We start from the raw sequence: 26,682 nt of genomic DNA, 5'->3' as shown, positions 1-26,682 counted from the left end.
ATACAGTACATTTCATTTCTCTACACCACATTATTAAAAGCAAATTAAAATCAATATACCATTAGATCAGTAATCCATCACAGATAGAACAAGCATCCTGGCAATTGTCTCTCAATATTGTACAGTATGCAGTCTACATTTGGGAACTGATTGTTATGTCCAGCAGCATGCTGTGATTGTGTTGTAAAATATGTGTCTGGAGAAGAGGAAAAACATTAACAGACTAAATTAAAGCTCAGGTCCATGGAAGTTCAGTCATTATTTGCCAGTGGCAAGGGGATGATCAAAATAAATTAGATTTGTAAACAGAATACTAATTCATATCATCATCAAACATTTTGTGCATTCAGTGTCACACTATTTAAGTTAGATTTTCTGACAACCCTTTCACCAAGTCAAATAATGTCATTTTTATTGCTGGGCTCATTTGCAATGCATATTTGCTGGGGTGCCTCCTCCCTTGTCATCCCTACCTGTGTCTGACTCTAGCTACAGTACATCTCTCCAAGGGCACAGTGAGAGTACAGGTAGGGTTGATCAGTCACTGGTCAGCTCCATGGTGTAGAGGGGTCACCTCCACCAGTCACACAACAGGAGAGGAGACAATAGAGGGACCAACACAATGGACAAGAGACGGTATACCCTGGAGCCACCAGAGGTCAAACTCTACTTGGTCAAAGGAGACAGGTTTACCAAATGGTCAGAGGTGAGTTGGCTACTCTTGAAAGTGCAGTAAATTCCTGGAGAAAATCTTCTATTGAAAACAAGTTCATTAGTTCACTTTGAATGAGAATCATAGAAAAAGCTCTCCAAAATACATTGCATTTACAAAGACTCCATTGATGTAAAACATCCATTACAATTTCCAGTGTTGCCTCTATAAATAATACAAGCTGTCCTCAAGACCCTAAGCTATTAATCTGTCACAAAACTAGCTGGGCCAAGTATAAATTCTGTGATAAGTTTTGCAATAACTCAAAATGTATTTCTCCTCAATCAGGAGTCAACCAAGACTGTGCCTGTCACCATGAAAATGGACCCTAAGGGCTACTACCTCTACTGGACTAACCAAAGCAAGGTAAGGTAACAGAAGTGACATTGCACAATGAGAAAATTACTGCCAAATAATTGGGTTACAGTGAGTAAATATTGCCCCCTTATATAATCTGCCTGGTTGCTTAGTTGAGCAGTTTAGGTCCTTATGTGTTAAATCCAGGCCATGTGAAATGTGTTCTGGCTGCCTCAGGCTCCACAGCTCTAGAATGGGGTCCGTCAGGCTGTGGGATGACTTAGAGCCTCAACCGCTGTAACCACAATGTACTGTATGTTAACAGTGAATTACATTTAGCTGAGGAATGGTTCAGAGCGTTGCATTGCGCCTCACAGTCCCAGCAGCCTTGTGGATTGTATTGATTGAAGCTGATGTGGGTTTTACCAGCCTGCTGCGCTGCAAAGATGAATTCAGAACAATGTTCATTGGGCTTCTCTTCTCTCTCTCTCTCTTTTGCTCTTTCTTTCTTTCCCTCTCTCTCTCTCCTCTCTCCTCTCTCTCGGCACCTTCTGGTCTGCAGTATATTCTGATGCCCACCGAGGCTTAAATACACACGTGTGCTTACAGTGTGGGAGCTTCCATACAGAGTATTCATGCAAGTAATAGAAAAGCATATTACAGTTGAATATGGGTGAAGCCTATCTCTTGATGCAATCATAAAATAATAACTGTTTTTATCATAGTCAGAAAGATATAATTTGTTTTCTCAGTATGCAGTGGGTTCTACTTCACACTGAGTGTACAAAACATTAGGAACACCTGCTCTTTTAACGACAGACTGACCAGGCGAATCCAGGTGAAAGCTATGATCCTTATTGATGTCACTTGTTAAATCCACTTAGTGTAGATGTAGTGGAGGATTTTTAAATTTTTAAGCTTTGAGAGAATTGAGACATGGAGTGTGTATGTGTGCCATTCAGAAGGGTGAATGGGCGAGACAAAAGATTTAAGAGCCTTTGAACGCGGTATGGTAGTAGGTGCGAGGTGTATGGTAGTAGGTGCGAGGTGCACCGGTTTGTGTCAAGAACTGCAACACTGCTGGGTTTTTAACGTTCAACAGTTTTCTGTGTGTATCAAGAATGGTCCACCACCTTTAATTTTATAATTCCCCATTCCTAGGAGACAGAGTTCCTGGATGTTGCAAACATCAGAGATACCAGATCAGGAAAATATGCAAAACTTCCTAAAGTGAGTACCATTATGTAAGAGCTATAATGCTTTCACTGCTGCGTGATCCACTCAATACAACCATTCTCTATCTGTTTGTCTGTGAAAACCTCTGCATGCATTCTGAAGTGTGTTGTATAATTGAGGGGGAATTTGCATTGCAAAATCAGCAATAAACACAATGCCAGTGCACACACACCCAGACACACACAGTGTTAGTGATGTGATTGCAGCCAAAGCGAGAGCCCAGCTGTGTGATTTCTGTGCTGCAGATCAAGCTGTAGAGATATGATTGAGTTTGACAGTTTGAATTTCTCCCACTGCTTTCTCCCACACTGAGCTGTCTCCATAGAGAGTTTCAGTATGCAGCCATTACTCCCTACTACTGGGGGAGGTCACAGCTATTCCCTGGGGGATAAACAACATCATCCCCATAGCTGGTGTGCCATCTATCTATGCAGTCTGTCTTATTTGTTGCCGTCAAGGAGAGCAGTTGCTCTTCTATAAGCCATGGATACTGTATCAAAACAAATGCTGTAGCATCATTGATCTGTTGGTACTGTAGTAGTTGAGGACATAGTAACTCCCCAGTTCCTCTGCTGAGCTGCTGCTCTCATGTTTCTCAGCTCTGGTCGGGAGTTTGCATGCACTGATTTGCCTGGTCCAGCTTGAGCTCCCAGGTGTCCTGTGTATGGAAAACAGACACTAGGGTGCAGCAGGGCTCATTTCCCTCTCTCCAAACAGACATTGCGATAACATAGGTACAAAGGAACAATTACTTGTGGTCACTGGAATTTAGGTTTTTACAAATGTCTGTCCGTTCTCATCAACAGCACCCTAAAGTCAGGAATGTGTTCAACCTGGATTTTCCAAACAGCGACCATCTAGTCAAAACCCTGACTGTTGTCACAGGCCCTGACATGGTGAATTTGACTTACCACAATTTCTTTGCTTACAAGGAGAAAGTGACACAGGTAATAAACATTAATAATCCTTACTTCGTTCCATCTTCTTTACAGCAACATGACATAACCAGAGCTCATACTGCCCGTACTGCATGTAAAATAACTTCAAATGATTAAGTGTCATACATATATATATATATATATATATATATATATATATATATATATATATATATATATATATATATATATATATATATATATATATATATATATATATATATATATATATATATATTTATATATATATATATTTATATATATAATATATATATATAAATTAAACATAATGAGATAGGCAAATTTACTCTCAATGTTTACATACCTATCAGCATCACCTTACCACCAACATTTGTTTAAGTGATATTCGTTGCCTGATTCCATACTGGCTCTGCAGCTCTATCCTCATGTCAACCACTAATATATAAGCCTTCATTTCCACCACAAAGCAGCCTCTCTCCTAGCCCTCTTTTTGAGTTTACGACTACAATATCCGGTTTTAATAAACTCTAATGAAAATACCAATTGATAGACAGTCAACATGCGTGACTCTCTCTTCCTGAAGCACAGATCAGTTCAGTGCCCCCTAGTGGTCACAAATAAAACAATATTATCAGGACATGTAAATCCAGACAGCTATTTCATGCAGCTATGGTGTGATGTTGTAGAACTGGGCTGCTGATATCCTGTCCATTGCTTACAACCCATCGAGGAACAACGCATGCAGACAAGTCTTCATGGAGAAAATGTGAGTGGACATGGACCGGTCTCTTTCTATGTTGTTAGCCAGTAAATTAGATTATATTTTCTTTTGATAAACCTCTCCATCCTAGGTATGTCCGCATCTCCCTTCAGACCAATAAGGATGGCAAGATCCCTGTCAAAAAGTGAGTCACAGACAATGTCATGTCGAATTGGTTTAACACCTGCACTCTTAGAAAAAAAAGGTGCTATCTAGAACCTGAAAGGGTTCTTTGGCTGTCCCCATAGGAGGGTTCTACACGGAGGGTTCTGCCTGGAACCAAAAAGTGTTCTCCTATGGGGACAGCTGAAGAACCCTTTTGGAACCCTTTTTCTACGAGTGTACAACAACAGTTGAACAGATTCAGTCAATTTAAACTACATTCAAGCCTCTCATTAGCTGTCTTTATTTCCATCCTCAGTATTTACAAGATGTTTCCAGCTGATAAGAAGAGGGTGGAGGGAGCTCTAGCTTCAGCACACCTCCCCAAAGGAAAGGTCAGAGAGAAACCCCAGTGTTTTTCAACAGTCACAATTCTGGGGTCAGCACCCATGTAGTCCAAGTACTTATCGTAATCCTTTTTAAAGGTGTATCATGAATTATTTTCAGTAAAGTGTCATAATGTGACAGGCTGTTGTGTGTTCTCTCAGGGTGACACTATGAAGCCGGACATCTTCACTGAAGCTGCTTTCAAGCTCTTCCTGATGAGTCTTTGTCCCCGGCCTGAGATCTATGAGATCTTCACATCCTAGTAAGTAACATTCATACTTACCAATTGGAGAATACAGGCATGGGGTGATGCCAGGTGTAATTGTCATCATGTTCTCCTCAATGGTTGGTCGGTCGAGTGTCCAGCTCATGCATTAGTTCCCTGGCTCAGGGTTTGTCTGGGCCCTGGCTGATGTAAGATGCTGTTGATGGGATTGTCACAGCTGATTGTCCCTCCAGCTCTGCCAAGGCTAAGCCCTACATGACCAAGGAGAGCCTGGCCAAGTTCGTCAACGAAAAGCAGCGTGACTCCCGCCTCAATGAGGAGCTATTCCCCCGCTTCAGACCTGACCAGGTGAAGGCCCTTATCGAGAAGTACGAACCCTGCTCCTCCAACTCCAACAGAGGTAAGAGACACATATATACAGTTTGATTACTAAAGGTCAGTACAGGAGAACTAACATAGAAGTCTAAATCATCACATTACTACTGCATTAGCCAATCTTCATCATTGACTACACTCTATTCCCAATCGTTACTGTATTCTAAATCCAGTGTTTTATAGAAGAGAGATGTGTAACACTGTTATAATGCACAGGTATCTTATTCTACAGGTCAGATTTCTCCGGAAGGTCTGCTGTTCTACTTGATGGGGCCTGAGACATCTGTGGTCATACTGGACAAGCTGGCCAAGTGTCAGGACATGAGCCAACCTTTGCCCCACTACCTCATCAAGTCTTCCCATAACACATACCTGACGGGTGAGACGGGAACAGTCTTTAAACTATCACACATTTCAACAAAGCTATGGTACACAAGGTTGTAAAAGGCTACTCAGAGCAATGCAAATGGGAATGCCTATTTTTCTTATCAGAAACTGTGAGCCCAGAGCTAGTAGTAGAAGCAATAGAAAGACAATGGCTGAATGATATTTGACAAATCCTTTCTGGTTATTTCCTTAATTGAAATGACCGGAAATCTTATAGACTGTGGTTTTAATGCGTCTTTGAGTGTCTCTAAAATGTAAAATGACCCCCCAAAAATGTTGCGATCCCTCCACAGCTGGTCAGTTTTCCGGCGTGTCGTCTCCAGAGATGTACCGCCAGTGTCTGCTGGCCGGCTGCCGCTGCCTGGAGCTGGATTGCTGGAAGGGAAAACCACCGGATGAGGAGCCTATTATCACCCACGGCTTCACCATGACAACTGAGATTCTGTTCAAGGTCAGGTGTCAGTCAGCCCTCGTCTCTCAGTGCTGGACAGTGCAATAGTGCTGTAAAACCAAATATTCATACAGTTTGAAAGGAATATACAACCTATATTTGGGGGATTCTAGCCTTAGCCTCAATGCTAGAGAATAGTCCTACTGATCCAATATGGTGCGTGCCAACCAAAGACAAAGCATCAAACTAAATGTACACCATTGACCCATTGTGACCACTGTTGCAGTCCCCATTTACACAGCTCTGATTCATTAAGACTCACAGACAACAGAGATAGTGTCACTAATGCCGGGCCCTGACTGTTACTGTTACGCAACGGTAGTCCAGACCCAAGCACCTACAGTAGCAGTGCCCCAGGAAGTGGCCCCTGCATTACGTCTCACAGTGACAGCTTTCTTTGTGGCTCTGCCAGCAGGTGTCAATAGAGACACAGCGCAGAGTGTCATGTTGGGCCTGGGCACTGGAGCCCGCGTGCAGCACGGCAGCCTTAGCACACCACACCATACGTCCCCTGGGCCCCTCACTCAACACTGCCATTTAAGGGCACCCAGAGCTCCACTCTAACTGGCACACAGACCAAACCAAACGCCTCAGCATAGTTTACTGTCAAACACGGATTTCCTCCAGCCTTGATGATGTTTGGCCTGCCTCCAGCTCGTTTAGCTGGGTCTGATAGAGTTGTGTTGATACTGCCAGTCATGCTGTGTGTCTACTTAGTATGTCCCAGAGTCCAGATTGGTCTGTCTGTCTGTTTGTCTGTGTGACAGGATGTGATTGAGGCCATCGCGGAAAGCGCCTTCAAGACGTCACAGTACCCCGTCATCCTCTCCTTTGAGAACCATGTGGACTCGTAAGACAATGCATTTCACTCCTCTTTTCAAATTAAAAACATGCAAGTTTAGCATTCAGTGCCCCTACCATCACAAACATTTCTTTGGGTTCTTAATATCATGTGACTATTTATATCATATGATTGAGCCTGTAACCTGCATGTAGACAATAATGGATTATCATTGAAGCTGTATTATGTTTTTCCAGGGTGAAGCAGCAGGAGAAAATGGCTAACTACTGTAAGACCATATTTGGAGATATGCTCCTAATGGATCCTCTGGACAAGTACCCTGTGAGTGGGACTGTCTATTAGGAACAAACAAGTCCATTTGTCTCAGTCATATCCATTCATGGACAAGCCATATTCATTTTCATCTGGTAAATATAAGAAGTTCACATGGCGTGTTGAGGCGCCACTATAACCTGGCGTTCAATCCGGGAGCCCTATAGGACAGCGCACAATTGGCCCGGCGCTGTTCGGAGTAAGGGAGAGTTTGGCCGGTGGGGCTTTCCTTGGCTCATCGTGCTCTAGCGACTAATTTTGACAGGACTGGTCGCCTGCAAGCTGACTCCAGTCGTCAATCGATCAGTGTTTCCTCCGACACGTTGGTGCGGCTGACATCCGGATTAAGCGAGCAGTGTTTCCTCTGACACGTTGGTGCGGCTGACATCCGGATTAAGCGAGCAGTGTTTCCTCTGACACGTTGGTGCGGCTGACATCCGGATTAAGCGAGCAGTGTTTCCTCTGACACGTTGGTGCGGCTGACATCCGGATTAAGCGAGCAGTGTTTCCTCTGGCACATTGGTGCGGCTGACATCCGGATTAAGCGAGCAGTGTTTCCTCTGACACATTGGTGCTGCTGACATCCGGATTAAGCGAGCAGTGTTTCCTCTGACACATTGGTGCGGCTGACATCCGGATTAAGCGAGCAGTGTTTCCTCTGGCACATTGGTGCGGCTGACATCCGGATTAAGCGAGCAGTGTTTCCTCTGGCACATTGGTGCGGCTGACATCCAGATTAAGCGAGCAGTGTTTCCTCTGACATTGGTGCGGCTGACATCCGGATTAAGCGAGCAGTGTTTCCTCTGGCACATTGGTGCGGCTGACATCCGGATTAAGCGAGCAGTGTTTCCTCTGACACATTGGTGCGGCTGACATCCGGATTAAGCGAGCAGTGTTTCCTCTGGCACGTTGGTGCTGCTGACATCCGGGTTAAGCGAGCAGTGTGATAAGAAGTAGGCAGCCAGGTGGGCCATGTTTCAGAGGATGCATGACTCGAACTCTTGCAGAGAAGAGCCAAGAGACCTAATGCGAGGAGAAAATGGTGTAAAAAATACACTTGTGACCATAATAGTGAAGGCATAGATAACACATATGGAATCATGTAGTAAGAAAAAAGTGTTAAACAAATCTAAAAATATTTTATAATTGAGATTCTTCAAAGTAGCCACCCTTTGCCTTTATGACAGCTTTGCACACTATTGTCATTCTCTCAACCAGCTTCACCTGGAATGCTTTTCTAACAGTCTTGTTGGAGTTCCCACATATGCTGAGCCCTTTTTGGCTGCTCTTCCTTCACTCTGCATTCCAACTCATCTCAAACCATCTCAACTGGGTTGAGGCCGGGTGATTGTGGAGGCCAGGTCATCTGATGCAGCATTCCATCACTCTCCTTCTTGGTCAATTAGCCTTTACACAGCCTGGAGGTGTGTTAAGTCATTGTCCTGTTGAAAAACAAATGATAGCCCCACTATGGGCAAACCAGATGGGATGGTGTATCGCTTCAGAATGCTGTGGTAGCCATGCTGGTTAAGTGTGCCTTGAATTCTAAATAAACCATTGACAGTGTCACCAGCAAAGCACCCCCACACCATCACACCTCCTCCTCCATGCTTCACGGTGGGAAGCACACATGCAGAGATCATCCGTTCACCTACACTCACAAAGACAAAGTGGTTGAAACCAAAGTCTCTTCTTATTGGTGTCCTATATTAGTGGCTTCTTTGCAATTTGACCATGATGGCCTGATTCTCACAGTCCCCTCTGAACAGTTGATGTTGAGAAGTGTCTGTTACTTGAACTTTGTGAAGCATTTATTTGGGCTTCAATTTCTGAGGCTGGTAACTAATGAACTTATCCTCTGCAGCAGAGGTAACTCTGGGTCTTCCTTTCCTGTTGCGGTCCTCATGAGAGCCAGTTTCATCATAGCGCTTGATGGTTTTTGCGACTGCACTTGAAGAAACGTTCAAAGTTCTTGACATTGACTGACCTTCATGTCTTAAAGTAATGATGGACTGTTGTTTCTCTTTGCTTATTTGAGCTGTTCTTGCCATAATATGGACTTGGTCTTTTACCAAATAGGGCTATCTTATGTATACCACCCCTACCTTGTCACAACACAACTGATTGGCTCAAAGGCATTAAGAAGGAAAGAAATTCCACAAATTAACTTTTAACAAGGCACTGTTATTTCAAATGCGTTCCAGGTGACAAATTCTTGAAGCTGGTTGAGAAATTGCCAAGAGTGTGCAAACCTGTCATCAAGGCAATGGTTGGCTACTTTGAAGAATCCCAAATATAAAATATATTTTGATTTGTTTAATACTTTTTTGGTTACTACTTGATTCCATATGTATTATTTCATAGTTTTGATGTTTTCACTATTATTCTATTATTAGAAAATAGTACAAACAAAGAAAAACCCTTGAATGAGTAGGTTTGTCCAAACTTTTAACTGATACTGTATATATACGGTCTATATCCTCAGTTTAAACGTACATGAATTTAAAGACCGAACCTTCACCCTCACCACCTTTTCCTGTTACACATTCCTACTACAGTTGACTCTTATCAGCCTCTGTAGCCTTCTAAACTGATTTATGTGTTAAGCTTTCCAATATTGACCTTCCCTGAACAGAGCACAAGTACACTGTATGTGTGTTGCCACCTGAGTGTGTGTGCGTGTGTGCCTGGCCTCCTTCCCTGAAGTGTGTTTTCTCCCATGAGCAGATGAAGCCAGGTCTGCAGATCCCCAGCCCAGCAGAGCTCATGGGGAAGATCCTGATCAAGAACAAGAAGGGCAGCCATGGGAAGCCCAGCCAGGCCTGCCCCAAGAAGACAGAAGAGTCAGAGCAGCCCATAGTCACAGCTAGCGCTGGCCAGGAGCCCAACCAGACAGGCCCTACTAACCCTGAGGACCAGTGTGTGACTGGTGTGTAATACAGGGCACAAACCAAATGACATTGTATGGTGGTTGTACTGTATTAATCCTCCAGATAATGTTGCAGCCACATTGTTGTAGTAAATATTGAGGCTGTATGTGTCTTATGTCCAGAAGGGGAGATGACCATGACCGGGGAGGAGGTGACCCTGACCGGGGAGGAGGTGACCATGACTGATGACCATGAAGAACAGCAGGAGGATGAAGACCAGGATGAGGAGAAGATGAAGAACTCGGACGAGGTATGGCAAGATGGTGTTTCTAAGCCTCTTTCTATGTCAGTAGATGTTTCAGACAGGAGCTAACTTCCTGTCTATCCTCCTATAGGGTACAGCGGGACAGGAAGTGACAGCGTATGAGGAGATGTCTGCCATTGTCAACTACATCCAACCCACCAAATTCATCTCCTTTGATAACTCCCGAAGTAAGTTGTGATTTGTTGATGCTAATTTGGGTCAGGGGTTAGATGAGGGTAACTTGTCCCTCTACAAAAATAAGAAGGAGCAGTTTTAAAATAATAACATTATATGATATAAAACTTTACACAAAGTAAATGTCATATTACTGTTTATCTAGTTGTTGTTGCTGATGGAAACTAATATTCTGCTTGATCACTCTCATTCTCCTGTGGACAGAGAAAAACAAGAGCTACCTCATCTCATCTTTTGTAGAGACCAAAGGGGAAAGTATGATCTCCAAGACTGCAGTGGAGTTTGTGGAGTATCCTTTGACAACTGTTTATTTAGCTCTGATTGAATTACTCTCAAATCATTTTCTGTCACATTTGTGAATGCAAACTTCCTTAGTATGACAACCCAGATACAACAAGAGGCAGATGAGTAGGATTTACCCTAAAGGAACCAGAATGGACTCTTCCAACTACAGCCCTCAGCCCTTCTGGAACGCTGGCTGCCAGATGGTGGCGCTCAACTACCAAACTATGGGTTAAGCTATATCATCTGTCTGGGATTGGTATTAGTTTATGGCTGAAAAACTGGTGTGACAACTTCTGATTGTTCCCATTATTGTTGTTAGTCATGATAAGGCACACTTGCAGTTTGTTTCCTGAAATTGTACTCTTGAGTCGGAGAGTGAGTAGCGTTTCTTATATCCACCACTGGAGGTCAGTGTTGTACTGTTTTGAGTTGCACAATGGTCTACTGCACATGCCATAAAAAGACAGATCCATCTCACATTTGTGTTATAATGCAGTAATGAATTAACATGTTTTGAAACTGTGAAATGTTCTGAAAATGTCGTTTTTCCCCCCAGATTTCCCAATGCAGCACAACATGTCTCTATTTGAATTCAACGGGAGGACAGGCTACCTCCTCAAGCATGACCTCCTCCGCCGTAGTGACAAGAAGTTTGACCCCTATTGTGAAAGGATCGACACCATTGTGGCCAACACACTGACCATCAAGGCACGTTTACGCCAACCTCACAAAGAGAGCAGCAGACCTCAGCACTATTCACTATTCTTGCTTTAGGTTTTGGTTGCAGGCATTTAGACAGTTAATTTGAAAATGATAGGACTAAAATGTGTGAGTTATAATGTAATTATACGACTGTTATGGTCATTATCAAACTGCATTCTGGATCATTATTCATGGATTAACTTTGGGAGAACTGCTTCAGCTGGATGTTTGCAGCTCGGGGCTACTTTCCTCCCACTTGCTTTGATGTCCTTAGGCTCTTGCTCTCTCTCTCTCTCTCTCTCTCTCTCTCTCTCTCTCTCTCTCTGTCTCTCTCTCTCTCTCTCTCTCTCTCTCTCTCTCTCTCTCTCTCTCTCTCTCTGTGTGTGTCTCTGTGTCTCTCTCTCTCTCTCTCTCTGTGTCTCTGTGTCTCTGTGTCTCTCTCTCTCTCTCTCTCTCTCTCTCTCGTGTGTCTCTGTGTGTCTCTCTCTCTCTCTCTCTCTCTCTCTCTCTCTCTGTGTCTCTCTCTCTCTCTGTGTCTCTGTGTCTCTCTCTCTCTCTCTCTGTGTCTCTGTGTCTCTCTCTCTCTCTCTCTCTGTGTGTGTCTCTGTGTCTCTCTCTCTCTCTCTGTGTCTCTGTGTCTCTGTGTCTCTCTCTCTCTCTCTCTCTCTCTCTCTCTGTGTCTCTGTGTCTCTCTCTCTCTCTCTCTCTCTCTCTGTGTCTCTGTGTCTCTGTCTCTCTCTCTCTCTCTCTCTCTGTCTCTCTCTCTCTCTCTCTCTCTCTCTCTCTCTCTCTCTCTCTCTCTCTCTCTCTCTCTCTCTCTCTCTCTCTCTCTGTGTCTTGGCTCAAAATGCCTGTCTGTTTTGTGATATGTGTACAGGCCTGCTGTCAGCTGTATTTTCTTCCTTATTTACTCTTGGCCTACATGTGTTTCTAAAGGTTATAGTGTACAGTACACTGTATATCCATTATCATAATTCCCTTCAGATATACTCAGGCCAGTTCCTGTCAGACAAGAGTGTGAAGACAGGCGTAGAGGTGGAGATCATTGGGTTGCCAGGAGACCCCAAGAAGAAGTACCGGACCAGGTGGTCAACCACACCAAACGCCATTAACCCAGTTTGGAATGAAGAACCCTTTGTTTTTGAGAAGGTATATTCATTCAATTCGTTCAGTTATTATTTTTTATAAGCAAACAAATGTGCCTTGTCGAATGCATGTCAGAAGGGTCAAGCTTGTTGTTGTGTGGACAGATCCTGCTGCCCGACATGGCCTCTCTCAGGGTTGTGGTTCACGAGGAGGGAGGGAAGTTTCTGGGCCACAGGATCATCCCCATCGAGGCCCTTCAGTCAGGTCTGTTTGATAACATGTTATATAACCTTTCTCCTATGTGTAGTAACACTGTCATTACTCGAGTGAAAACACAGTATGAACATGATGTTGTTACAGTGTTAAATGATTACAGATTTACTACACAGATATAAGAGCAATTTCATGTAAATAGTTACCTATTTCTACCTGGGTTTAAAATTTCACTTCTACCCAGAATTCCAGAGCATGAGGCTGATTGAAGTAGACCTTGCACCAGAAGGCTTCTGCGTTTGTCTGATTGATTCATGGGGTTTGTGCTCTGCAGGCTTCCAGCACATCTGTCTGCGCAGTGAGAGCAACATGCCGCTCACTCTGCCAGCTCTCTTTGTGTACATCGAGGTCAAGGACTACATCCCTGCTGCTTTTGCAGGTACAGTACAGTTACTTTCAGTTCCTATTTCCAGAAAACGGCCAAAATCATTTTAATTTGCATGCTTATGCCTAATTTGGGCAGGTATGATTTAAGCCTATAGATGGTGTTTTAAGAGTAAATTATTATTTTGCACTGAGTGACTGATTATGAAACAGGACTATAACGTGGTGTAATTTGTTCAGTATTGTCTTGTTCTGTCCCAGATTTCACAGATGCCTTATTCAACCCAACAAAAAATTCTGAGAAGACAACAAAGACGACAGAGGTAAATCAATTCCAAGACAGAACTCATTGATCCACGTGAAAATGACACGTTTCACTCCCAAGGTCCTCGTCCTTTTACAACAAAATATGTCCATAGTGAGATGCTTACTGAAAACGGCTTAAGCACTGAAAAGGGATTTGTGGTTTTATAAAGTCTTTCTTATGAGATTGATGCTCTTGTGCTCTGTTCCTGCAGTCATCAGCAGACTACATCTCCCCATACGAGATGCCCCTTGTTAACGTAATACCGACTGTTGGAGAGAAGGCTACATATACAAAAAGAGGTAAAGGAGGCTGTTTCCTGTTGGTAGGGCCAAGTTATCTATTCACTACAGTTTGAGTGCAAAGTGTGTGAAAAGTAATGCTGTTTTGTAGTTCACTGAGCTCTTTGCCAATGTTGTTTCACTAGAGCCTGAGACTAAAGCTCCCTCTCCAGTGGAGGAAGCTGATACTACCACTGGTACCCAGGATACTCCGCCTACTCCTGAAGAGGCCCCTCCAGAGCCTGAACCGAACATGGACTCACCGTCTCCCGCAAACACCATCAGTGTGGAGGCTGAACCTATTCCAATCATTCAGCCATCTGTTGTTGGCCCCATCCAGAGTGTAGAGCACGTTACAGAGCCTGAGGCCCTCCCTAACACCCCTGATGTGGACCCAGAGGCTGCCATAGCCACAGAGTTGACCCCTGACCCTAAGGTTGACTCTACTACCTGTACAGACCCCAACAGTAACGTCGACCCCACCCCAAATGTTGACTCCACTCTAGATGTTAACTCCAATGTCGTCCCTACCCCTGATCCAGATGTTGAGTCCACTCCTGTTGCCGACCCTGCTATAGCTCCTGTCCCTCCATCTGAGCCCAGCTCATCCGATCCTGCACCTGAGGACTCCACTCCTCCAGATGACAATGAAGGTAACACCAGTGACTCTTCTATGTCCAGAATATACTTTAAAAAATTAAATGCATACAGTACCAGTCAAAAGTTTGGACACACCTACACATTCAAGGGTTTTTCTTTATTTTGACTATTTTCTACCTTGTAGAATAATAGTTAAGACATCAAAACTATGAAAGAACACATATGGAATCATGTAGTAAACAAAATAGTGTTAAACAAATCAAAATATATTTAAGATTTTAGATTCCTCAAACTAGCCACCCTTTGCCTTAATGACAGCTTTGCACACTCTTGGCATTCTCTCAAACAGCTTCACCTTGAATGCTTTTCCAATAGTCTTGAAGGAGTTTTTTTTTTTTTAACCTTTATTTTACTAGGCAAGTCAGTTAAGAACAAATTCTTATTTTCAATGACGGCCTAGGAACAGTGGGTTAACTGCCTGTTCAGGGGCAGAACAACAGATTTGTACCTTGTCAGCTCGGGGATTCGAACTTGCAACCTTTCGGTTACTAGTCCAACGCTCTAACCACTAGGCTACCCTGCCGCCCCGTTCCCACATATGCTGAGCACTTGTTGGCTGCTTTTCTTTCACTCTGTCTAATGTCCATTGCTTGTGTTTCTTGGCCCAAGCAAGTCTCTTCTTCTTATTGTTGTCCTTTAGTAGTGGTTTCTTTGCAGCAATTCAACCATCAAGACTTGGTTCTCGCGGTCTCCTCTGAACAGTTGATGTTGAGATGTGTCTGTTACTTGAACTCTGTGAAACATTTATTTGGGCTCCAATTTCTGAGGCTGGTAACTAATGAACTCATTCTCTGCATAAGAATAAACAAGAACTTGTTCTTAACTGACATGCATAGTTAAAGGTTAAATAAAAATAAAAGCAGAGATAACTCTGGGTCTTCCTTTCCTGTGGCGGTCCTCATGAGAGCCAGTTTCATCATAGCGCTTGATGGTTTTTGCGATTGCACTTGAAGAAACTTAAAGAATTCTTGAAATGTTTCGCATTGACTGACCTTCATGTCTTAAAGTAATGATGGACTGTCATTTCTCTTTGCTTATTTAAGCTGTTCTTGCCATAATATGGACTTTGTCTTTTGACAAATAGGGCTATATTCTGTATACCACCCCTACCTTATTACAACACAACTGATTGGATCAAACGCATTAAGAAGGAAAGAAATTCCACAAATTAACACAACGCACGCCTGTTAATTGAAATGCATTCCAGGTGACTACCTCATGAAGCTGGTTGAGAGAATGCCAAAAGTGTGCAAGCCTGTCATCAAGTCAAAGCGTGGCTACTTTGAAGAATCTCAAATGTAAAATATATTTTTTGGTTACTACATGATACTTCCATATGTGTTATTTCATAGTTTTTATGTCTTCGGCATTATTCTACAATGTAGAAAATTGTAACAATAAAGAAAAACCCTGAGTAGGTGAGTCCAAACTTTTGACTGGTACTGTATATCAGAAAAAATAGGAGCAGTGTAAAATCTGACAACCTCCAACCATATTGTCCCCTTTCCTCTTCTCCTCTTTTAGAGCCATCCACAGTTCCATGTGAGGAGCTACTACAGCACAAGAGTTTCCTGAAGGTCACCAAGAGACAGGAGAAAGACATGAAGGAGCTGGAGAAGAAGTTCCAGAAGAAAGGGGAGGAGTTGATCCAGAAATACAGCGACACCTTCAAAGCCCTCAAGAAGAAGAACTCCATGAAGAAAAAAGAGTAATGGAATACAGTCTTTTTTATATTTTCTTTTAGCCTTGTGTTCATCTTATTCCCCTCTGAGCCACTAGGTGGTGGTGGCAGACACACCAAATGTAATCAAGTTGCTTTTCTGTTGGCCAGTTTAATTGACAATAATTATATTTAGACCAATAATAATTAGTTTCAGGGAGATTTTGAATATTCTTTATTTAATGTTTTTTTGGTAGAGCAATTAATGGAGGGATAATGATATCCTCTATGAAGATATGTTTTTAACTTGCAAAGACATAAAAACATGTTTTATTTAACTAGGCAAGTCAGTTAAGAACAAATTATTATTTACAATTATTTACCCCGGCCAAACCCGGACGACACTGGGCCGGTTGTGATACAGCCTGGATTTGAACCAGGGACTGTAGTGACACCTCTTACATTGAGATGCCTTAGACTGCTGTGCCACTCGGGAGACTTACCCAGTAACCTTTCTTGGAAAAGCCATGATTATGCACTGTCAAAGTGCCAACCACATTATTGATACTAGGGACAGCAGTGTTTCCTATCCTCGTATCCTGACCAGTTAAACTTGGGTCCCTGGTCAGGTCACATTATCAGGAAAAAAAAACCTGGCCCTACAATCGTACTTTATTTATTATTTTATTATGAACCTTTATTTTAACATGGTGTCATATTGAGACCAAGTCTCTTTTTCGAATGATCCTTGCACAATACAAACACAAACATCAGTACAAAACACAATAAAATACTACATGACAAAGCATGATAATAAAAAACAGCGATTAGCCATACTGCTGGGATGAAGTAACAGACCTCCATGTGAGGCAGTGATGTGCAGAGCCCCCTGGTAGAGCTCCTTGGTAAAGCCCCTGGTAGAGCTCCTTGGTAGAGCCCCTGGTAGAGCTCCTTGGTAGAGCCCCTGGTAGAGCTCCTTGGTAAAGCCCCTGGTAGAGCTCCTTGGTAGAGCCCCTGGTAGAGCTCCTTGGTAGAGCCCCTGGTAGACCCCTGGGTATTACAGGGGTCAGCAGACAGACTCTATTGTAGCGTCTAGTGTCATTTCATGTCCAGTGCCTGGTCCCTGACGTTTTGACTGTGTCCCCCAGGGTAGGGGGTGAAACGGCAGAGCCCGGCCCCAGGGTGGAGAGGGTGATGGAGCAGAAGGAGAGGCTGCAGGTGGAGCTCAAAGCTCTGTGGGTGGAGCAGTGTGATCAGCTGAAGAAGAGGAAGGAGCAGCATGCCACCGAGGTACAGTAAAGTACAGTCCAACTCTACCTGCCAGAGTCGGTTTGATATTAACGATATTATTGATAGTTATTTGCATAAACATACTGTATACTCTTATTCAAGGATGTCTTTCTTTTTACATTTAATCTATGTACTGGATAAGTAGTTGAGGTAAGATTATGTTTAATCCCCACCACCATGCACCTAACTAACCTCAGAGTGAATCTCACTTCCTGACTTCAGCTGATGGCTGGGAGCCAGGCATGTAAGCACAGTATTGATTATCCATCACAGCCAGGTGCTCTTGGGTGCTCTTAGCATAAGCTCTGGATCTGCATCAGTTAGAGGTCAATCAGGTTGTGACCTCACCACTCAGGGAATAGACTCCCTTGGCCCGGAAGGCCAATCGAGTGTGTGACAGTAGCATCTCGTAGTCAGGTCTCAGCCAGAGTCACAGTCAGAATCACATTCAGCCAAAGTCACAGTCAGAATCACATTCAGCCAGAGTCACAGTCAGAATCACATTCAACCAAAGTCACAGTCAGAATCACATTCAGCCAGAGTCACAGTCAGAATCACATTCAGCCAGAGTCACAGTCAGAATCACATTCAGCCAGAGTCACAGTCAGAATCACATTCAGCCGGAGTCACAGTCAGAATCACATTCAGCCAGAGTCACAGTCAGAATCACATTCAGAATCACATTCAGCCCGAGTCACAGTCAGAATCACATTCAGCCGGAGTCACAGTCAGAATCACATTCAGCCAGAGTCACAGTCAGAATCACATTCAGCCGGAGTCACAGTCAGAATCACATTCAGCCGGAGTCACAGTCAGAATCACATTCAGCCGGAGTCACAGTCAGAATCACATTCAGCCGGAGTCACAGTCAGAATCACATTCAGCCGGAGTCACAGTCAGAATCACATTCATTCAGAGTGCATGGAAATGCATGGCAAAAGTTGTGTTACAGTAGTTTATTTATGTCTGAAGTTTAACAGCATATACTGCATGCTGTTTATCAGATCTCTAACCCATTTCAGAGGTAACTTCAACTAGGTCTGTTTTGCTGTTGGTAGAGCTGCCACATTGTTACTGACGCATCCTGTTTCCTGTGTGACAGCGATTAGCCAAACTGTTGGAGATGGCCACAGAGAGACACATCAGTGAACTCAACACTCTGGCGAGGTGGGCCAACAGACACATCACAGTAGCCTTCTGTCTTCCTAAATTCAGGATCTCTAGATATTTAGCAAATATAAGGAACTTATACAGCTAACTGGCAAAATAAAGGAAACACTTGAGTAAATTAGGAATACGACATATATTGAAAGCAGGTGCCTCCACACAGGTGTGGTTCCTGAGTTAATGAAGCAATGAACATCCCATCATGCTTCGGGTCATGTATAACAATGCCCAGTTCCCCATTATTTTGGCCTCCATGGCTAGAAGTCATTTCAGTGACTATGAAAGAGGGGTCTCAAGGAGCATAGGGGGTTTAAAGGGTGTGTGTGTGTTTCTCAGTCACCAGATCTCAACCCAATTGAACACTTATGGGAGATTCTGGAGTGGTGTCTGAGACAGCATTTTCCACCCCCATCAACAAAACACCAAATTATGGAATTTCTTGTGGAAGAATGGTGTCACATCCCTCCAATAGAGTACCAGACACTTGTAGAATCTATGCCAAGACAAATTGAAGCTGTCCTGGAGGCTCATGGTGGCCCAATGCCCTATTTAGTCACTTGATGTTGGTGTTTCCTTTATTTAGGCAGTTACTTGTATGTGCGCCTGTGTGTGTGTGTGTGTGTGTGTGTGTGTGTGTGTGTGTGTGTGTGTGTGTGTGTGTGTGTGTGTGTGTGTGTGTGTGTGTGTGTGTGTGTGTGTGTGTGTGTGTGTGTGTGTGTGTGTGTGTGTGTGTGTGTGTGTGTGTGTGTGTGTGTGTGTGTGTGTCTGTGTCTGTGTAAAGCATGTGCTTGCATGTGTGTGTTACACAGGGAAAGTATTTGACCTTTTGCAAAGAAAATAACTGAAGTAATAAATGATTCAGCCATCCTTGCAGGTTATTCAGGGACCTCAGGGACCAGGTTATTCAGGGACCTTGGGGACCAGGTTATTCAGGGACCTCAGGGACCAGGCTATTCAGGGACTTCGGGGACCAGGTTATTTGGGGATCTCAGGGACCAGGCTATTCAGGGACCTCGGGGACCAGGTTATTCAGGGACCTCAGGCAGTTTATGCTGGTCTAAAGTGTGTGGGTTTTTGTGTACAGTATGTGTGTATGAGAGACAGAGAGACTTGAGAGACAGAGAGACTGTGCCTATATCTGTGTGTGTGTGTGTGTGTGTGTGTGTGTGTGTGTGTGTGTGTGTGTGTGTGTGTGTGTGTGTGTGTGTGTGTGTGTGTGTGTGTGTGTGTGAAAAGAGAGTGTGTGTGAGTGTTATCCAGTTTCCCCAGCTGGCAGATGGTTATCTAATGCCTACCATTAGCCACCAGGTGATCAAACAGCAGTATGAGGGATAAGAAAGCCTCTGTTTTAACTCATCAAACAGACACTGGACTACTTTATTGACCCTTTTTCACTTAGAAAATATGAACTGGAACATGGTCACACAGCCCGGCTGCATAAGACGCTTTATTGAGTGGGAGTTTTCATGTAATGGGCTGAGTGAGGCTTTCACTTGAATGGCCTTAAAATCACACCCAGTGATGTGCGCTCTCTGTTTCCTCCCCAAGTGAATCGAAGGAGGCAAGGAAGAAAGGGATGTCAAAGCGCTCAGGTTCAGACAAGGCAAGGTGAGCTGAATGTGTGCTAATGGAATCACATTACAGGGCTCTCATTTTACTCATTGATTCTGTCATTGTTCGATGTACTGGTACAGTACAAACAGTACAGGGCTCAAGGTTCAAGGTTCAAGTGTTAATGTCACGTGCACAAGTACAGTGAAATGCCTTTCTTGCTAACTCAAAACCCAACAATGCAGTAATCCATAACATAAAAATAACATAAGGTAAAACAAAAACGCACAATAATTAAAAAATAAGAAATAAGAAGAACACAAGAAAGTAAGAAGCTATTTACAGGGTCAGTTCCAGTACCATATTTACAATGTGCAGGGATAGGTGGTGCTAGGGTAAGATATGTATAGGGGTAAGGTGACTAGGCATCAGGATATATGATAAACAGAGGTAGCAGCAGGGTAAATTATGATTGTATGTGAGTGTGTGCATGTGTGTAGAGCACAGGGGGTTGGTAGCACCTTAATTGGGGAGGACGGGCTTGTGGTAATGGCTGGAGTGGAATCAGTGGAATGTTATCAAATACATCAAACACATGGTTTCCAGGTGTTTGATGCCATTCCATTTACTCTGTTCCAGACATTATTGTGAGACTTCCTGTCCTCAGCAGCCCCCTGTGGTATAGAGTCAGTATAAATGTCTGCATGATATGTGTGTGTTGGAGTGCCATTGTGAGTGAGTGTGAAGGGTCCTTTAGAGACAGTGCAAAAATGTAAATAAAATACAAGGGTCAACTCAGATAATCTGTGTAGCGATTCTGTAAGCTACTTAGCAGTGTTTTGGATTTGGGATAGAAGCTGATCAGGAGCCTGTTGGTGTCAGACTTGATGCAACGGTACCGCTTGCCATGTGGAAGCAGAGAGAGCAGTCAATGGCTTTGGTGGCTGGAGTCTTTAATGATTTTCCGTTGCCTTCCTTTCACATCGCCTGGTATAGAGGTCCTGAATTGCAGGGAGCTCAGACCCAGTGATGTGCTGGGCTGTCCGCACCATTCTCTGTAGCGTCATGCGATTTAGGAAGGTGCTGTTGCCATACCAAGCAGTGATGCAGCCAGTCAAGATGCTCTCAAGGGTGCAGCTGTATAACTATTTGTGGATTTGAGGGCCCATGCCAAACCTTTTCATATCAAATCAAATCAAATCAAATGTATTTACATTGCCCTTCGTACATCAGCTGATATCTCAAACAAATGGCCCATGCATTGGAACCTAGGTCCTAGGAGTATTTGAAATATGCAGTATACAGAGCTTTAAATGTAGGTTGGAAAGCTAAATTGCTTCCACGTGGCAGAGTGCTGCTGTGTTCTGAGTTGGAACAACTTTGTCATAGACATAGACTACATAGTTTAATGGTAACATAATATATATATTTCTCTATACTTAGGCTGAAAAGGGCAATGAGCGTGGACCTGGCTGAGGAGTCTGCAAAGACTGATACAGTGGCAAGTATATTCCTTTTGAAATAAAATAGAACCGGCTATTATAGATGTCTCAGGTCTATGCTTTAATGGCAACACCTGGATGTACACGTGTCTCTGTAATTGATGCAGTACTTTCCACATCCATATAGAGAAATTCACATGGTTTTCATTCTCATTTGTCCATCTACTGTGGTAGACTGGGAGAGTAACTATGGTTACACTGAGCTAAAGAGCTTTTACAGAAGTGTACCGTATACAAGTGTCTGATTCATTAACATGACCACCCTCTCTGTTTACACACACTCCCACGTGCATGTGCTCTCTCGCTCTCTCACACAAAAAAAGAACACACACACACGCATTGAGTTGAGTGAGGAGCAGAGCACTCACTCACCTCAGAGAGAGGACAGAGCACATGTAGAGTGGAGAGATGACTCACTGAGAGAGAGGTGGTGTTGCTCTCCTCAGCTGTTTACCATATTGGCTCATCAGGAGTCATCCCAACTGTCCACAAGCACATCACTGCTACTCTGCTCCTTTCACACCAGTTCAACCAGGTTGATCTGAACACCTCAACGAAGGAGGTTTTAAAAGCATCTTTTTCAAATCAAATCAAATCAAATCAAATTGTATTTGTCACATACACATGGTTAGCAGATGTTAATGCGAGTGTAGCAAAATGCTTGTGCTTCTAGTTCCGACAATGCAGTAATAACCAACAAGTAGTCTAACTAACAATTCCAAAACTACTGTCTTATACACAGTGTAAGGGGATAAAGAATATGTACATAAGAATATATGAATGAGTGATGGTACAGAGCAGCATAGGCAAGATACAGTAGATGGTATCGAGTACAGTATATACATATGAGATGAGTATGTAAACAAAGTGACATAGTTAAAGTGGCTAGTGATACATGTATTACATAAGGATGCAGTCGATGATATAGAGTACAGTATGTACGTATGCATATGAGATTAATAATGTAGGGTAAGTAACATTATATAAGGTAGCATTGTTTAAAGTGGCTAGTGATATATTTACATCATTTCCCATCAATTCCCATTATTAAAGTGGCTGGAGTTGAGTCAGTGTCAGTGTCAGTGTGTTGGCAGCAGCCACTCAATGTTAGTGGTGGCTGTTTAACAGTCTGATGGCCTTGAGATAGAAGCTGTTTTTCAGTCTCTCGGTCCCAGCTTTGATGCACCTGCACTGACCTCGCCTTCTGGATGATAGCGGGGTGAACAGGCAGTGGCTCGGGTGGTTGATGTCCTTGATGATCTTTATGGCCTTCCTGTAACATCGGGTGGTGTAGGTGTCCTGGAGGGCAGGTAGTTTGCCCCCGGTGATGCGTTGTGCAGACCTCACTACCCTCTGGAGAGCCTTACGGTTGTGGGCGGAGCAGTTGCCGTACCAGGCGGTGATACAGCCCGCCAGGATGCCTCGTCGTTGTTGGTAATCAAGCCTACCACTGTTGTGTTGTCCGCAAACTTGATGATTGAGTTGGAGGCGTGCGTGGCCACGCAGTCGTGGGTGAACAGGGAGTACAGGAGAGGGCTCAGAACGCACCCTTGTGGGGCCCCAGTGTTGAGGATCAGCGGGGTGGAGATGTTGTTGCCTACCCTCACCACCTGGAGGCGGCCCGTCAGGAAGTCCAGTACCCAGTTGCACAGGGCGGGGTCGAGACCCAGGATCTCGAGCTTGATGACGAGCTTGGAGGGTACTATGGTGTTGAATGCCGAGCTGTAGTCGATGAACAGCATTCTCACATAGGTATTCCTCTTGTCCAGATGGGTTAGGGCAGTGTGCAGTGTGGTTGAGATTGCATCGTCTGTGGACCTATTTGGGCGGTAAGCAAATTGGAGTGGGTCTAGGGTGTCAGGTAGGGTGGAGGTGATATGGTCCTTGACTAGTCTCTCAAAGCACTTCATGATGACGGAAGTGAGTGCTACGGGCGGTAGTCGTTTAGCTCAGTTACCTTAGCTTTCTTGGGAACAGGAACAATGGTGGCCCTCTTGAAGCATGTGGGAACAGCAGACTGGTATAGGGATTGATTGAATATGTCCGTAAACACACCGGCCAGCTGGTCTGCGCATGCTCTGAGGGCGCGGCTGGGGATGCCGTCTGGGCCTGCAGCCTTGCGAGGGTTAACACGTTTAAATGTCTTACTCACCTCGGCTGCAGTGAAGGAGAGTCCGCATGTTTTCGTTGCAGGCCGTGTCAGTGGCACTGTATTGTCCTCAAAGCGGGCAAAAAAGTTATTTAGTCTGCCTGGGAGCAAGACATCCTGGTCCGTGACTGGGCTGGATTTCTTCTTGTAGTCCGTGATTGACTGTAGACCCTGCCACATGCCTCTTGTGTCTGAGCCGTTGAATTGAGATTCTACTTTGTCTCTGTACTGACGCTTAGCTTGTTTGATAGCCTTGCGGAGGGAATAGCTGCACTGTTTGTGTTCGGTCATGTTACCAGTCACCTTGCCCTGATTAAAAGCAGTGGTTCGCGCTTTCAGTTTCACGCGAATCCTGCCATCAATCCACGGTTTCTGGTTAGGGAATGTTTTAATCGTTGCTATGGGAACGACATCTTCAACGCACGTTCTTATGAACTCGCACACCGAATCAGCGTATTCGTCAATATTGTTATCTGACGCAATACGAAACATATCCCAGTCCACGTGATGGAAGCAGTCTTGGAGTGTGGAGTCAGCTTGGTCGGACCAGCGTTGGACAGACCTCAGCGTGGGAGCCTCTTGTTTTAGTTTCTGTCTGTAGGCAGGGATCAACAAAATGGAGTCGTGGTCAGCTTTTCCGAAAGGAGGGCGGGGCAGGGCCTTATATGCGTCGCGGAAGTTAGAGTAACAATGATCCAAGGTTTTTCCACCCCTGGTTGCGCAATCGATATGCTGATCAAATTTAGGGAGTCTTGTTTTCAGATTAGCCTTGTTAAAATCCCCAACTACAATGAATGCAGCCTCCGGATAAATGGATTCCAGTTTGCAAAGAGTCAAATAAAGTTTGTTCAGAGCCATCGATGTGTCTGCTTGGGGGGGGGGATATATACGGCTGTGATTATAATCGAAGAGAATTCTCTTGGTAGATAATGCGGTCTACATTTGATTGTGAGGAATTCTAAATCAGGTGAACAGAAGGATTTGAGTTTCATAAGTCTCTGAGAGGGGTTATGATGTGATAACGTCTTTGGTCAACCCAGCTTGTAGCTAATGTTTCACAGCGTAAAGAGCACTTGATGGAATTGGTCCAATCTGTTGTGACCCAACAGTATTGATCTCCTCTCAGGTTGGATCCTCCTGGGTTTACTGTACAAGATACCTCACACTGTCTCTCTCTCCTCATCTCTCTCTGTGTGTCTCTCTCTCATACTCTTCCTGTCCTTCAAGCATTTACGCTTTCTCGGCGCACACACACACAGCCATACAAAGCCTCTGCTCTCATTGACGTTGGTACTGTACTCTTCTAGTCCACAGACAGCAGTCCTCAGCAGGATGCTCTCGTGAAGAGACAAACGGCCACACTGGATGAGATCAAAGGCATGGCCAATCAGGTACTGTAAACAAATAAACACACACACACACACACACACACACACACACACACACACACACACACACACACACACACACACACACACACACACACACACACACACACACACACACACACACTATCAAATACTATTTCAAGGACTTAAATGACTTTCACATATATTTTGAAGTAAGTATTGATATTTTTGGGGTTGAAAATACAAGCAGTTGAATATTGGAATGTATTTGGAAATACACTTTGAAAGCATTGGCATCTTTTTGAAAATACTCAATTACACAGAGTATTTTCAAATATAAACAAATGGTCCCATGCATTGGAACCTAGGTCCTAGGAGTATTTGAAATAATATATTAACCAAGTATTTGAAAACATTTTCAAATAGTAGGCTATTTATAGGAAATTATTTGAAAAAATAATTCCAATATAAGTAATTGATTTGGGACACATAATTAGAAAATACAAAAATACACAGAAAGTAAGTATTTAAATAACAAATAATCAAATACACATGTATTTGAACCCAGGTCTGGCACACACACATGCAAAGGCACACGTACATGCACATACACACCTGTCCACACGTATCCGTATGCATACATGGGTATAAAGTGGCGGTTGTCATAAATGTTATTTTAAGAGAATGTCCATCCAGGCCAATCAACATCCAATATGTAAATGACGTAACACATGTAATGATGCATGATGTATACTGGTAGACTAATCACACATTTGATTAAATCTAACTTGTGTCAGATACACTATAGTTCAGATATTGATGTTTGATGAACATATAGATTACACAGTAGATTTTCCAGTTGACCATGTGTCCAAAATGAAAGACATGGATGAATCCACCTTGCCCTGTGGATAACATCTATAAAGGATAATTATACAGTGCAAATAGAGGCATTTTCCACTCTCCCCTCTTCCTCTCTCCTGCTTTCTCTGACCTCTCACCTCCACCTATCTGCAGCTCAATCAGGAGGCTCTGGCGGAGTATGAGAAGAAGATTAGGTCACTTCCTGTTGATCTGCGGGAGGCTGTGAACGTGTGTGTGGGGGCCCACTTCCCTGAGCAGATAGACCAGGCTGGGGAGAAGCAGCAGGATGGGGTGTGCTTCTATGGAAATGTCTTCCTGGGGTAGACATGCTCCTGGACCTTTCTCCTTTCCTCTGTATGTGGTCAATATCTGAGAACATCAGGTGTGACATGTTAGAGGTGTTGATACTACAGTATGGGATACAAATTGGAAAGTTATCAATGAGTTGTAATGATAATGATTTATCAATCAGTCAATATAGAGATCAGTACACATTTGGGATATTAGGAACACATGCCTCTACCTCTTACTTAAGTCATATGGTCACAGCCTCAAGTGGTTCTCTTTCTGGCTTAACCTTTTACTGCAGTGGGCTAAATTAGGGTCACAGTGTTTCTTGGTTCTCTTCAACAAATCTACTTTGAAACTTAAGTATACACCACCTCACACACATGGTTATGGGCTTTAAAAAAAGAAGACACCTGTACCATGTCAGAGATGTATTACATTTTGAGTTTGCATCCGAATATTACACTTTATATACATCACAGAAGACTGAAATATAACAAAACCGTTTGACATAGAAACTGTTTTTTTCTGCGTTGAAATTATGTTCATGTTTATTAATTATGAAATTATGAAAAATATGAATAACATTCCACCCATGAGGTCACTAGAGG

General features: G+C 43.6%; 1 protein-coding gene across 1 annotated transcript; it reads left to right on the top strand.

The window, feature by feature from the left end:
* Positions 1–521: 521 nt before the first annotated feature.
* Positions 522–26,431, top strand: LOC112255750 (phospholipase C, beta 2). The gene is made up of 32 exons (XM_042325419.1): positions 522–706; positions 1,001–1,078; positions 2,171–2,239; positions 3,052–3,192; positions 3,852–3,931; positions 4,017–4,070; positions 4,347–4,422; positions 4,576–4,676; positions 4,874–5,040; positions 5,248–5,394; positions 5,696–5,853; positions 6,621–6,703; positions 6,892–6,976; positions 9,695–9,896; positions 10,020–10,147; positions 10,233–10,329; positions 10,541–10,625; positions 10,725–10,849; positions 11,178–11,329; positions 12,308–12,472; positions 12,574–12,673; positions 12,957–13,061; positions 13,268–13,329; positions 13,525–13,612; positions 13,738–14,244; positions 15,776–15,959; positions 17,060–17,201; positions 18,304–18,368; positions 19,917–19,976; positions 21,363–21,420; positions 24,878–24,961; positions 25,937–26,431. The coding sequence occupies exons 1-32, from the start codon at positions 623–625 to the stop codon at positions 26,105–26,107; spliced, it is 3,903 nt and encodes a 1,300-aa protein (XP_042181353.1). The 5' UTR covers positions 522–622; the 3' UTR covers positions 26,108–26,431.
* Positions 26,432–26,682: the final 251 nt, after the last annotated feature.

Source organism: Oncorhynchus tshawytscha, linkage group LG08, assembly GCF_018296145.1.
Source record: "Oncorhynchus tshawytscha isolate Ot180627B linkage group LG08, Otsh_v2.0, whole genome shotgun sequence".
NCBI lineage: Eukaryota > Metazoa > Chordata > Actinopteri > Salmoniformes > Salmonidae > Oncorhynchus > Oncorhynchus tshawytscha.
The sequence above is the reverse complement of the archived record's forward strand: the minus strand, read 5'-3'. Positions and strand labels throughout refer to the sequence as shown.